Source organism: Wasmannia auropunctata, unplaced genomic scaffold (genome assembly GCF_000956235.1).
Source record: "Wasmannia auropunctata unplaced genomic scaffold, wasmannia.A_1.0 LD335980.1, whole genome shotgun sequence".
Classification (NCBI taxonomy): Eukaryota; Metazoa; Arthropoda; class Insecta; order Hymenoptera; family Formicidae; genus Wasmannia; species Wasmannia auropunctata.
Genome location: NW_012026910.1, coordinates 192,148 through 203,894, shown reverse-complemented (window position 1 = coordinate 203,894; position 11,747 = coordinate 192,148). Strand labels below are relative to the sequence as shown.

The following is an 11,747-nucleotide window of genomic DNA, read 5'->3' as shown; positions in this document are numbered from 1 at the left end:
CCCTCCCCTCCCCGAAGCGTTTCGGAGCGTGGTGCTGAAAAGTCTAGACGCTCGCGACTCGCACACTCATTCGCTCACCGCGAACTTCGGTTGCAGAACGGCGACTTGACAATGAGATCCGCCTTATATAATAAAGATACCTTTCTCCGATTACTTTGTAATTACCGGCAAAATCGTATGAATGGCCCTCGAAATCTTCCCGGAAGCCGCGCGGAAGGTCGCTGCTCGTCTCTGATTTTTTTTCGACAAAGGAGATACCGGATACGTTTCACTTGCCTTGCAGCATAAGCGCGAAATCGAATTAAGAGAGATTCTATTCTTTTTAAATGGACTGACGGATATAGCGTCCATTTCGACTACGAATATTGCGATTATGTTACGCGAGTTCGCGAGCGAATTCGCAAAGAGTGGCAAAAGCGGCAGTTATGACTTCCGCGTCTAGATCTCGCTCTATTCCGCTCGTGAGCATCCTAAGACCTCGGAACTCGAAACAAAGTATGTACGTTACCCGCGAGCGCTACCAGTGGCAATTATGACTCGTTAGGCCCTCCGACCCGACGGAATCTAATTACGCTACGTGATTAGCGTAGAAGGCGTGTTCGAGAAAAAATAACGCAGACATATTCGCGCCGAGTTACATCCACGTGTTTAACTCCACATCTCTATTCAGCCACGACGTTTCCATTGTGGGATCGTTTCGTCGGAACGTTTTGTCGAATCGACTTTCACGACTCGCTAACCGCGGTCTATCGCGACAAGTGCAAGAGTATGCGGCGGAGTATAAATCGTAATATTTCCTCACGTTTTAAAAGAGAACGACGAGAAATTACGCACCTTTATCTGTCCAGCGAACATGTTTCCCAATATTTCCGATACAGCGTTTCCTAACGATGTATAGACCCTCGGGACCATCCGCCAACTGACTCGTCGTTTCGAGACGTTCTGCTTCCTTACAAAAAGAAACACACGTCTTCTCGATTTGAATATGTCAAAAGGACATAGAACATACAAGGTCATACAATGACTAATACAGATCAAAACAAGAGATCAAACAATGTAGTTTTACATATAGGGCTCTTATGCGGGGAAATATCTTGAAAAGTATAGAAAAATGTTTCCAAGATTATATCGTTGATGCGGTAAAAAATACGAACAAATTTTAACAATCATTTTTATAGTTTCAAAATTATTTTATAATCAGATTTTTTAAAAATTGTTCCATTATATTTTTTAAAGTGTTTTATTTCAATGTATCACTCAATAATCTTTTTTAGAAATCTGACAAATTTTATATACATAATTGAATTTATCTTTAAATAATCTTTTTTTGGCAAAATAATTTTTGTCGGTATCACAAACGTGTCTAGTTATCATGAAATGCCTTTTGCTCCCAATCGTGGACTTATGAGCTTTTACTTTCACTCGGAATGCTCGATTACGTGTAATAATAAATGTAAGTTTTTTATCCAGAATTCGTGATTTCTTTGAAAAAGACGAACTAAGTATTCAATTAAATATCCGATAGTTTTTTAGGATTTGACATCTAGATAGTTCCATATATATATAGACTTTCATATATAAGAATTCAACTGCAGTTGCTCGATAAGTATTTTATTTTACACAAAAAGGACAAACAGTATTTTATGACATAAATCAGACGTAACTGATTAAATGCTTATTTAATCAATTATAATCTTTTGTTCCTCTAAATAAAAGTATAATACAAAGAAATCCATTTGTATCTAACAAATATGACATGTATTTTCAGTCGAGCATTAAATTAATTTCTAATACTGTCATATTCTCTGCGCTTATCGTACTACAGTTAATTACGTTTCAAAGATCTGATTAATTACGCGACGAGTATGCTATTTTCGAGTATCCAGATACAATTTTATTTCATTACATTGTTTAATATAAACTTAATTCTATGAAAGCTAGCAAACTTATGAATTGTCATTATGAACTTTGTTCAACTTTTGTCATTACTAATATCGTCATTATTATCATTATGCATCTCTGGCGAGCTGTGATTCTGTTTAGTTTGGTAACCATCGGGCGACGTGGCAATCGGAAATATTGTGGAAGGATCGAAGGACTTATTAGGTGTCCCTTGATGTATTTCTGTTACACATTGTATCTCTGTTATTCATTATAGTTTGATGATAATAAACGGACCATAATATAATTGCAGAATATGTTCTGGGAATTATAAGAAGATTTGACACATAAGTACGTTATCCTAGAAATGATGGTAATCGGACGTGCTAATTCGAGGTACACGTATGTATGTACATACATCACACTCGAAGTCGGAAATATTATGGAAGGACGGACGGATTCAGGGTATACGTATACCATCGAGAGTCTTTGACATGTCGCTTTTTTCTACAGTTCGATGATAATTATTGGGCGACATGGTAATCGGTGATACTGAGAAATTGAGCGATCAGTTTCTTTCATTAGCGGCACAAACGATTTCACTTTGAGCGTTCCTGGTGTAATTCCGTTTCCAGTTGTCGCTGCCCGATTCGCGAATCTCGCCAGTGTTTATCTCTTGATTTATGTAGGAGATTGAAATTCTTGTAAAATAATATCTTTATTGTAGCGCGACGTAGCATCTCTTCACGGCGAAAAATCCGCTACCTTTCGGTCGGCTGTCGTTCTCTGATAGCAATTGGCGTGAGTGGAATGATCGTGATATTTGGGAGGGATTTTTAGCGTCCGTCGTGTAGTTTCCTTGGTTTTCTGTTCTTTTTCAGTTTCCTTTTCTCATTCTGTAAATAAAGATTTTTACTCTTTGATCTATACAGAACTAGTACATAATCGTAAGATAACGTGCTCTACTATACACGGAGAGAATATTTTTTTAATTTACCCTGCAAATCATGTTAATTGTGGAACAATATAGTATTTAGGCAAATTTTACTGTGCACTACAATAAATTGTATTGCATTTTACTACTATAAAATTTATTGTAGTGCACAGTAAAATTTGCCTAAATACTAAATTGTCCCATAATTAACATGATTTGCAGGGTAAATTTAAAAAAAATTCTCTCCATGTACTATATAGACGATCTTTTTCTGCTCAACTACGCAAGAGATCGATATTCTTGTGAAATAATATTTTTTCTTTGGTGCGTCATCGCACACGGCAAAAATCCTTTTTCTCAACTCGTTGCTCTCTTTCACGGACAGTGAAGTATGCTTTTTCGAATACTTATAAATATTCTCACAAACCCTGATGGTGGAATTTAACAGTGTTGTATTATTGGTCCATCGATTTATTATATTGATAGCCACTAGTGTGACACACCGAGACAATTATGATGTTGAGTAATCCTTAGCACCTTTAATTCGCGTGCTTTTCTTGATTAATCTTGCTTCCTTAAAATAGTCAGAGTAGTCAATCAGATTCATCCACCCATAAATTGATGTCATCGTTATCTAACGGCGTCACAGTCGTCGTCCTATCCTTCTTGCTCCATGTCTTTTGATCTGCATAAGAAATCGAGACTTTTGTGAAATATTTTCATTTTGGTGTGATATCGCGTCTTTTTACAGTGAAAAATCTTTCTCTCACGTTTCATTTTGTTGTTGCTCTTTTTCACGATCAATGGAGACTTATTTTCCAGTGAAGGCTGGAAAATCTGTTTCTATTTCCTAACGATATTTCGTGAATATACGTCATTCAACCGCCGTTTCAGCAGTTTTTTCAACTTATGTATCCGAGAAAAAAACTGTGATAAACTTAAATGACCTAAGGAAAATAAGGGTTTTTTTTATTAGTGTTTGTCTCTTGATTTACGTAAGAGATCGAGATTCTTGTAAAATAATACTTTTATTTTAGTGATATCGTGCCTTTCTATGACAAAAAATGTTTCTCTCACCTTTTTTCAATCGGTTCAGTTCATTCCTTAGCACGTACAATGGTGCCACTGATATCTGCCTTTTCGGTCGCAATTTCTCTGGCGTGTAAATTTTATTTGTTTCCAGCATGTAAATTTCTGCTATTCCATCGAGCTGTTGATTTATCCACTCTTGCAATGAAGATCGCGACGGTGACTGATTGTGAGACGACGACCGAGACGAAGATAGCGCGTCGAAGATAGGGGATCGAGATAGGAAAGAGGATCGGGCCGGGGATTCGGACAGGAATCGGAACAATTGAGATAATGGCGATATGTAAAAGTCATTTTTAGCGTTTGTCGCAGTTTCCTGGGATACCATCGATTTTGTGTTTAAATGAATCGATCTAGCCTTGCGCCTCAAAAAGTCGGTGGTATGTATCTCCCGATCTGCATTAAAAAAATCGAGATTCTTGTAAAATAATATTTTTACTTTGGCGCGATATGGCGCCTGTTTACAGCGAATAATCTTTTTCTCACCTTTTTTCAGTTTGTCCAGTTCACTCTTTAGCACGTGCAATGGTATCTGCCTTTTTGTTCGGAAGTAATTAATCGTTGACTCTATCATATTATTGATCCATTGAGTTACCGCCTTTTCCAACGAGGGCCGGATCATTAACCGGAACGTCGGCGATATTTGAAAAGAATTCTTAGCATTTGTCGTAGTTTCCTTGTATATCTTCAAATCTGTATTAAAAAAAAAATTGAAAATCTTTGCAAAATAGTATTTTCATCTTTTTTGATGACATCCAGTGCCGGATTTGAGGGAGGGCGAGCTGGGCGACTGCCTAGGAGTTCCCTGCACAAATTGGGGGCGTTCACACAGAAAGAACGATTTTGCTGTAAGGTCTAAAAATTTTGCTGAACACAGATCTGAAAATAGTTTTGTTGCGCCATAAAAATAATTCTGTTGGAAGTTCAAACTGGTTGCCAGAATATTAAAATGTTTTACAGCAATGCAATTTTATCATCATTTCTGAGTTTCCAACAAAATTAGTTTCAGATCTGTATCCAGCAAAATTTTTAGACTTACCAGCAAAATCGTTCTTTCCGTGCATAAACAAAACCTGATTAAAAAGAAAATTTGATTAAAAAATCAAGGGCCTTCACTTCCTTAAATTCGGCACTGGTGACATTTCGGTGAAATCTCTTTCTCTGCACCTTTCGATCTGTCGTCGCTCTCTTGTTCATTGAAAGAACTTTCAAAAAAGTAATCTTGCACGAACTCTCCGATCCAGTCAAGTGTACAATTTACTGTTCTTCTGATTAGCGCATTTCTGAATCTCGATAAAAATCCGCTGGGATTATTATCACCCGTTGTAGTTTTCTCGAATACCTGTGATTCTGCGTTCAACTCGGTCTGCGTGTAATTATAATCGGGTGTGTAGTAGCTTCGTACGACGACACAATATAAGAGCAGTAGGTATACAATCTAAGGAAATGATAAGCCGCTTTTTACAATTGTTTTCTTAAGACCGCTTTTATTGTCGACTTAATACCACTGACATTTCACTTTTACCGGCTTGCGAATATGCGCGCTCGCGCACACACACACATACACATAGATATATATGACGAATATCGCCGACATGGTTGTATATATGTGTATATGCGCGTGTAGATTCTACCATATATTCTTCCCGTTCCGTTCTTTCGACACCACGAAAATAAAAACAGATGGAAACCAACGTGGTTTATCGCTGATCGTTGATGGACCGTGCGGGGTTCACGCTTGAAGTACATACATATGATCGCGATACAAAATCACACATCCGAATCATGATCGTGAGCGTAATGCATCGGAAAGCATTAATTTTTTACTGCCCATCCCCTTTCTCGAAGCGTCTCGACGTAATGTTGAAAAGTCTAGATGCTCGCACTACTGGCGGATACAAGAGGAGGGATCGTCCCCCCCCCCCAGAGCTCTCCAAACAAATTTCGTATATTGAAAAAAGTCGGTCTTACATGAATTGAGAAAAAAATTATCAGAGATTATTCAAGACTAAATAATGTTCACTCAATTTTTTTAAATAATAAAAAATATTAAAAATAACATTAACGACAATAATATCTAAATATTCAGATTTCGTCATACCGCCCCTCCCTCTCAAAAAAACAACTCTCTGGATCCGTCACTGCCTCGCACACTCATTCGTTTGCCGCAAACTTTTTGTTGCAGAAAGGCGACTTGACAATGAGATCCCTTATATAACAAAGATACTTTTCTCCGATTACTTTGTAACTATTATACCGATAAAATGTATGAATAGGTCCTCTCTCGAAATCGGTAACACGCGGAAGGTCATTTCCGATTTCTTTTTTTCGGCATTGAAAAGTCGCGCTTAGCTTGCCTTGCATAAACGCGGCGAATCGAAGTTTTCTTTGGTCGAAATTTAACCGAAGACGAAGGATTTTATTCACGCTCTCTGTAGATGAACCGATGGATATTATAATTGCGTCTATTCGATTACAAATACGCGATTACATTACGCGAGTGCGCGGGCGAATTCGCAAAGTGGCAAAAGAAGCAGTTACGACTTCCACGTCTAGATTCCACCCTATTCTGCTCGTGAGTGTCCTAAGATCTCGCAAAATAAACAAAATGTACGATTACTCGCGAGTGCTACCTGTGACAATTATGACTTGTTAGGTCCTCCGGTCCAGCGGAATCTAATTACGCTACGTGATTAAGAAGTGCGTGCTCGAGGAGAAAATAACGCTGACGACGATCGCATCGAGTTACATCCACGTGTTTAACTCCACGTCTCTATTCCGCCACGACGGTTTCCCATTGTGGGAGCGTTTGATCGGAATCGACTTTCACGATTCGCCAACCGCGGTCTATCGCGACAAGTGGAAGACTATGGGACGGTGGAGTACAGTTACCGTAAAATCGTGATATTTCCTCACGTTTTTAAAGAGAAACGACGAGAGGTTACGCACCTTTATTTGCCGCGCGAACATGTTTCCCTGAATTATTCCTGATACAGCGTTTTTGGCAATGTATAAGCTCCCGGGACTATTCGTCAACTGACTTGTCGCTTCGAGACGTTCTGCTTCCTCACAGGAAAACATACACAATGTCTTTCCAATATGTCCTTTGAACTAATACAGATCAAAACAAGAGATCATAACAATGTATTTTCACAGGGCTGCTATGCTCGCTAAAGCGAACAAAACATCTTGAAAATCAAACAAGAAAATGTTTCAAAGTTTATATCGTTAAAACGATAAAAGACATGAACAAATTTAAATAACCGTGAATTTTATAGTTTCAAAACTATTTTATACTCAGACTTTCAACAATTGTTTTATTACATTTTTTAAAGTACTTTATAACGTACCATCCAATATTTTTTTACAGACATTTAGTCAACTTTTTATACATAATTGAATTTATCTTTAAATAATCTTTGTTTTGTGGCAAAATAATTTTCCATTGCTCTTGTCAGTACCACAAACGCGTCGCGTCGAGCTGTCATAAAATGCCTTCTGCTCACAATCGCTTATGAGCTTTTACTTTCACTCGGAATGCTCGATTACGTGTAATAATGAATAATGTAAGTTTTTCATCCAGAATCCGTGATTTCTTCGAAAAAAAACTGGGCATTAATTAGAAAACCGAGAGTTTTCTAGGGTTTGACATCTAGATAGTTCCATATAGTTCCATATCAGATTTCATCTACAGTCGTCAAAGTGTTTTACTTTACATAAAAGATACAAGCAGTATTTCGTAACACAGAAGTTCGACTACAATTGATTAAATGTTTATTTAATCAATTGCAATCTTTCGTTCTACAAAATGAAAGTATAATACAAAAAATCTAGCTGTATCTACGAATATGGCACATATTTTTAGTCGATCGAACATTAAATTAATTTTTAATATTGTTATATTTTCTGCATTTATCGTACTTTTTTATTAAGTTTCATCGGTATGTTTTATTTTATACCACGAAAATATGCTATCTTCAAGTATTCAGATACAATTTTACTTTGTCGTATTGTTTTACTTTACGCATTGTTTAATACTTTAATATAAATTTAATTCTGTGAAAGTCGGCAAACTTATGATTAAAATGTCATTACTAATTTTGTCATTACTAATTTCGTCACTGCTAACATATATTGTACGTCTCTGGCACGAGGTGATTTTTCAGTTTGATAACCTATTGGGCGATATGGATATTGGACGTATTCGACAATCAGAGATTTTGTAGAAGATCGAAAGATTCGTTAAAGATGCGCGTTATATTATTATCTCAGCACTATAAAAAAAGTGTAAAATTACGCATAATTTATAATGGAAATATATTTAAAAAATGTGCGCTTTTATAAAAATTAGTTCTTTTTTCTAATAAATGTATTTATATTAAACAGAAAATTACAGTAATAATAGTATATTTTATATTTTTTTAATGAAAATGTACAAATTTTTGCAAACTGTATATAATTCTTCGTAATTCTCTCATTTGCGATAAATTTAAAATTCAAAATTGTTGCTTACGTAATCCAATAACTTACTTCATGTTGAACAGAGAAAATTAAAGTACGTCTTATTACGTAAATATTTCTATAAACCAAATTTTATTTGTAAATTTACTTTTGTAAAATGTTTAATTGTTATAAAGAAAAATAATTTTTTTGTAAGTTGTATTTTTACTTACAAAGCTATGAAAATATATACTTTTAATAGTGGCTTTTAAAATTACACACTATAATTGTTTTAATTTGAAATGTAATTTTTTACAGTGTAGCGCGCTGTTATTTTCTATAGTTTGATGATAGGTCAAAACGTTATAATCGGAAATACTGTGAAAAATTCATAAGACTCACAGTCGAGAGTCTTTGGCATGTCATTCTTTTCTGTTAGTTTGATAATAATTATTGGACAACGTAAAAATCGTGGGAGCAATAAATATGGTGGGCGATCAATCCCTCTCAAGTGCGATCGTCGCATGATCTACTTCACTTTTAGCGTTCCTGATGTAATTCTGCTTCCATTTGCCGCTGTCTGATTAGGTATCACGAACTTCGCAGATATTTATCTCCTGATGTATGTAAGAGATCGATATTCTTGTGAAATAATATTTTCAATTTGGTATATATCGTATCTCTTCACGGCGAAAAATGTGTTACCTTTCCGTCTTCTGTCGTTCTCTGTCAACAGCAACTGGCGGAACTGATACTTTGGGAAGGCACAGCGTCGACATAGTTTTCTTGGATTCCTTTTCTCTTTCAATTGCTTTGGTTTTCTTTCTTTTATTTATACACGACTTGTACAGAATCAATTTAATGTCCTCCGCTACAATATGGATGACCTCATCTGCGTAAAAGATCGATGTTCTTGTGAAATAATATTTTTACTTTAGCGCGATATCGCACTTCTATGCGATGAAAAATTTTTTTCTCACCTATCAACTGATTGTTACTCTCTTTCGTGGGCAGTGGAGAATGTTTTTCCGGTGAATTGTAAATATCCTCTCAATCTCTGATGGTGATTTTTGACAGTGCTGTAGTATTAATCCATTGTTTTATTATCGATAACCACTGGTGTAACCGAGGCGACCGCATGCCTTTCTTAGCGAGAATCCCTAATCTTACTTCGGTGATCGCGGGATCAATAATGGTTTTAATGAATTCATTGAGGGTCTTTATCTTCTCTGAGTAAGAAATTGAAATTCTTGTGAATTAATATATTTATTTTGGCGCGATATCGCGCCATTCTACAGTAAAAAATCTTTATGTTACCGTTCAATTTGACGTACCTCGCATTGTTCATGGAATATGGAAACTGATTTTTCAGTAAAGGCTGGAAAATCTCTTTTATTCTTAACAATGGTGTTTCATGAATATACATCATTGAACCGCCATTTCAGCAGCAATTTGCGTATCCGGGAAAAAAAACTGCAACATACTTTGACGATCTGAAAAAAATAATTCAGTTTTTTATTAGTGTTTGCCTTCTGATATGCGTAAGAGATCAAAATTCTTGTAAAATAAAATTTTTTAAATAATATTTTTATTTTAGCGTGATGTGTTTTTCTACGGCGGTAAATCTTTCTCTCACCTTTTTTCAATCGTTCATCTTTTTTCAATTCACTCTTTAACACGTGCAATGGTATCTGCCTTTTCGGTCGCAAGATCACTGGTGTGTACATTTCTGCTATTTCATCTAATTGTTGATTTACCCGCTCTTGCACTGAAGATCGGTACCGAGATTGCGACGGGAACGTGGTTCGGGTTGTGGATCGGGATGGGAATCGGGACGGGCACCGGAATAAGGACCGTAACGGCAATCGAGATCCGGATGGAGATCGAGTCGAGGGTCGGGAGAGGCGTCGAGATCTGGACGCGGATCGGGACAACCGAGGCAATGACGACATTTGAAAATAATTCTTAACGTTCGTTATAGTTTCCTCAGACATCTTCGATTTTGCGTTTAATTGAATTGATCTAATACTCTTGGGCCTCGAAAGGTTGGTGGTACGTATCTCCTGATCTGTGTAAAAAATTGAGATCCTTGTGAAAAAGTATTTTAACTTAGACGTGCTATATCGCACCAGCTATACGGCGAAAAATCTTTCTCTTACCTTTCGATTCAACATTGCTCTTTTGCAATAAAGGTTGATAGGACCGACTTTTCAGTGCAGAAAACGACATCTCTCCAAAAGCTGGTCTCTCGTTGACCTCATCAAATTTATTATCGGGAAACATACTTAAGATCGAGTCCAATCCATGATCTATATTCTCGATTGTCTTTCCTACTGTCATATCATGTTTTCTGTAATAATCCGGAGATTCCATAATAATCCGAATCATTAGCATCATCTATCGTAGTTTTCTCGGATACCTCTGATTTTGTGTTTAATTTGGTCTGCGTGTAACTATCATCTTGTATGACGTGACTTCGCACGACGATACAATACAAGAGCAGTAAGTATACGATCTAAGGGGAATGATAAGTCGGTTTTTATAACTGTTTCATAAGACCGCTTTTATTGTCGGCTTAATACCACCGGCATTTCACTTTTACGTCGATTTGCGATATTTCCGAGTACTCGCGAATTACTTATCATACGAGAACATCAACACACACACACAATGTTACCAAACATGTGTGTATATGTTATACGTATGTGCGCGTGTAAATTCTTTTCGTTCCGTTCTTTCCACACCACGAAAGCGAAAGCAGGCCGGAACCGACGCGCTTCACCGGTCGGTGATGGACCGTGCGGGATTCGCATCCTGAAGTGCAAACTTACGCGATCGCGTACAATTACGTTCGAACCGTGACCGTGGGCGTGATGCGTCGGGGAGCGTTAATTTTTTAATGGTCCTCCCCCCCTTCCCCCATTTCGGAGCGTAAGAGCCTAGACGCCCACGACTCGCATACTCATTTATTCGCCGCGTACATTGATTGCAGAATGGCAACTTGACAATGAGGCCTGCCTTATATAACAAAGATACCTTTCTCCGATTACTTTGTAATCACCGGCAGAATCGTATGAATGGTCCTTTCTCGCAACCGGAAGCCGCGCGGAAGGTCGCGGTCGATTTTTTTTCGGCATTGAAAAGAGATATGTTTCACGGTTTACCTGTCTTGCATTAGTGCAGGAAATCGAAGGTTTCTTTAGTCGAAATTTAATCGAAGAAGAGGAATTCTATTCACGCTCTCTGTAAACGGATAGCTGCATCCATTTCGATTACGAATGCGCGATTACGTTACGCGAGTGCGTGAGGGAATTCACAAAGAGCAGTGGCAAAATCGTCAGCTACGACTTCCACGTCTACACCTCGAGGTCTATTCCGCTCGTGAGCGTCGTAAAACCTCGGA

General features: G+C 37.3%; 3 protein-coding genes across 8 annotated transcripts in view; all 3 read right to left on the bottom strand.

Moving 5' to 3' along the window:
• LOC105454621 overlaps window positions 1–959 on the bottom strand; it is a 5,575-nt gene extending 4,616 nt beyond the window's left edge. For 2 of the 3 annotated variants that reach the window (XM_011697352.1, XM_011697353.1), the window contains exon 1: window positions 835–920. In XM_011697352.1, the coding sequence (XP_011695654.1) occupies window positions 835–912 (78 nt within the window). In that variant the 5' untranslated portion in view covers window positions 913–920. Of the gene's footprint in view, window positions 1–834 lie in introns of all 3 variants that reach the window. The other variant, XM_011697354.1, reaches the window with a different exon arrangement.
• A 636-nt stretch (window positions 960–1,595) lies between these two features.
• On the bottom strand, window positions 1,596–7,131 carry LOC105454620. 2 transcript variants are annotated; one of them, XM_011697350.1, is made up of 7 exons: window positions 6,854–7,131; window positions 5,072–5,342; window positions 4,391–4,597; window positions 3,893–4,300; window positions 3,586–3,762; window positions 3,353–3,500; window positions 1,596–2,777 (listed from the first exon to the last, which is right to left on the bottom strand). In XM_011697350.1, exons 1-5 carry the CDS (start codon window positions 6,983–6,985, stop codon window positions 3,659–3,661), a joined length of 1,122 nt encoding a protein of 373 aa, XP_011695652.1. In that variant the 5' UTR covers window positions 6,986–7,131; the 3' UTR covers window positions 1,596–2,777; window positions 3,353–3,500; window positions 3,586–3,658. The 2 variants fall into 2 exon arrangements, with proteins under 2 accessions (XP_011695652.1, XP_011695653.1); XM_011697351.1 differs by lacking the exon at window positions 6,854–7,131 and adding an exon at window positions 5,600–5,709.
• Window positions 7,132–8,612: 1,481 nt separating this feature from the next.
• LOC105454619 overlaps window positions 8,613–11,747 on the bottom strand; it is a 3,456-nt gene continuing 321 nt past the window's right edge. Inside the window, exons 2-6 of one of the 3 annotated variants that reach the window (XM_011697346.1) lie at window positions 10,504–10,859; window positions 9,981–10,412; window positions 9,325–9,837; window positions 9,050–9,236; window positions 8,613–8,961 (exon numbers count right to left, since the gene is read on the bottom strand). In XM_011697346.1, the coding sequence (XP_011695648.1) occupies window positions 9,770–9,837; window positions 9,981–10,412; window positions 10,504–10,741 (738 nt within the window). In that variant the 5' untranslated portion in view covers window positions 10,742–10,859 and the 3' untranslated portion in view covers window positions 8,613–8,961; window positions 9,050–9,236; window positions 9,325–9,769. The remainder of the gene's footprint in view (window positions 8,962–9,049; window positions 9,237–9,324; window positions 9,838–9,980; window positions 10,413–10,503; window positions 10,860–11,747) is intronic. The other 2 variants (XM_011697347.1, XM_011697348.1) reach the window with 2 other exon arrangements.

Coding starts and splice junctions, on each gene's coding strand:
- LOC105454620 (XM_011697350.1), bottom strand. CDS start 6,985: ATGTTTTCCTGTGAGGAAGCAGAACGTCTCGAAGCGACAAGTCAGTTG. Junction 5,343..6,853: donor TGTTCGCGCGGCAAATAAAG/GTGCGTAACCTC, acceptor TCATTTCCTTAG/ATTGTATACCTACTGCTCTT. Junction 4,598..5,071: donor GAGCGACGACAGATCGAAAG/GTGCAGAGAAAG, acceptor TTTTTAATACAG/ATTTGAAGATATACAAGGAA.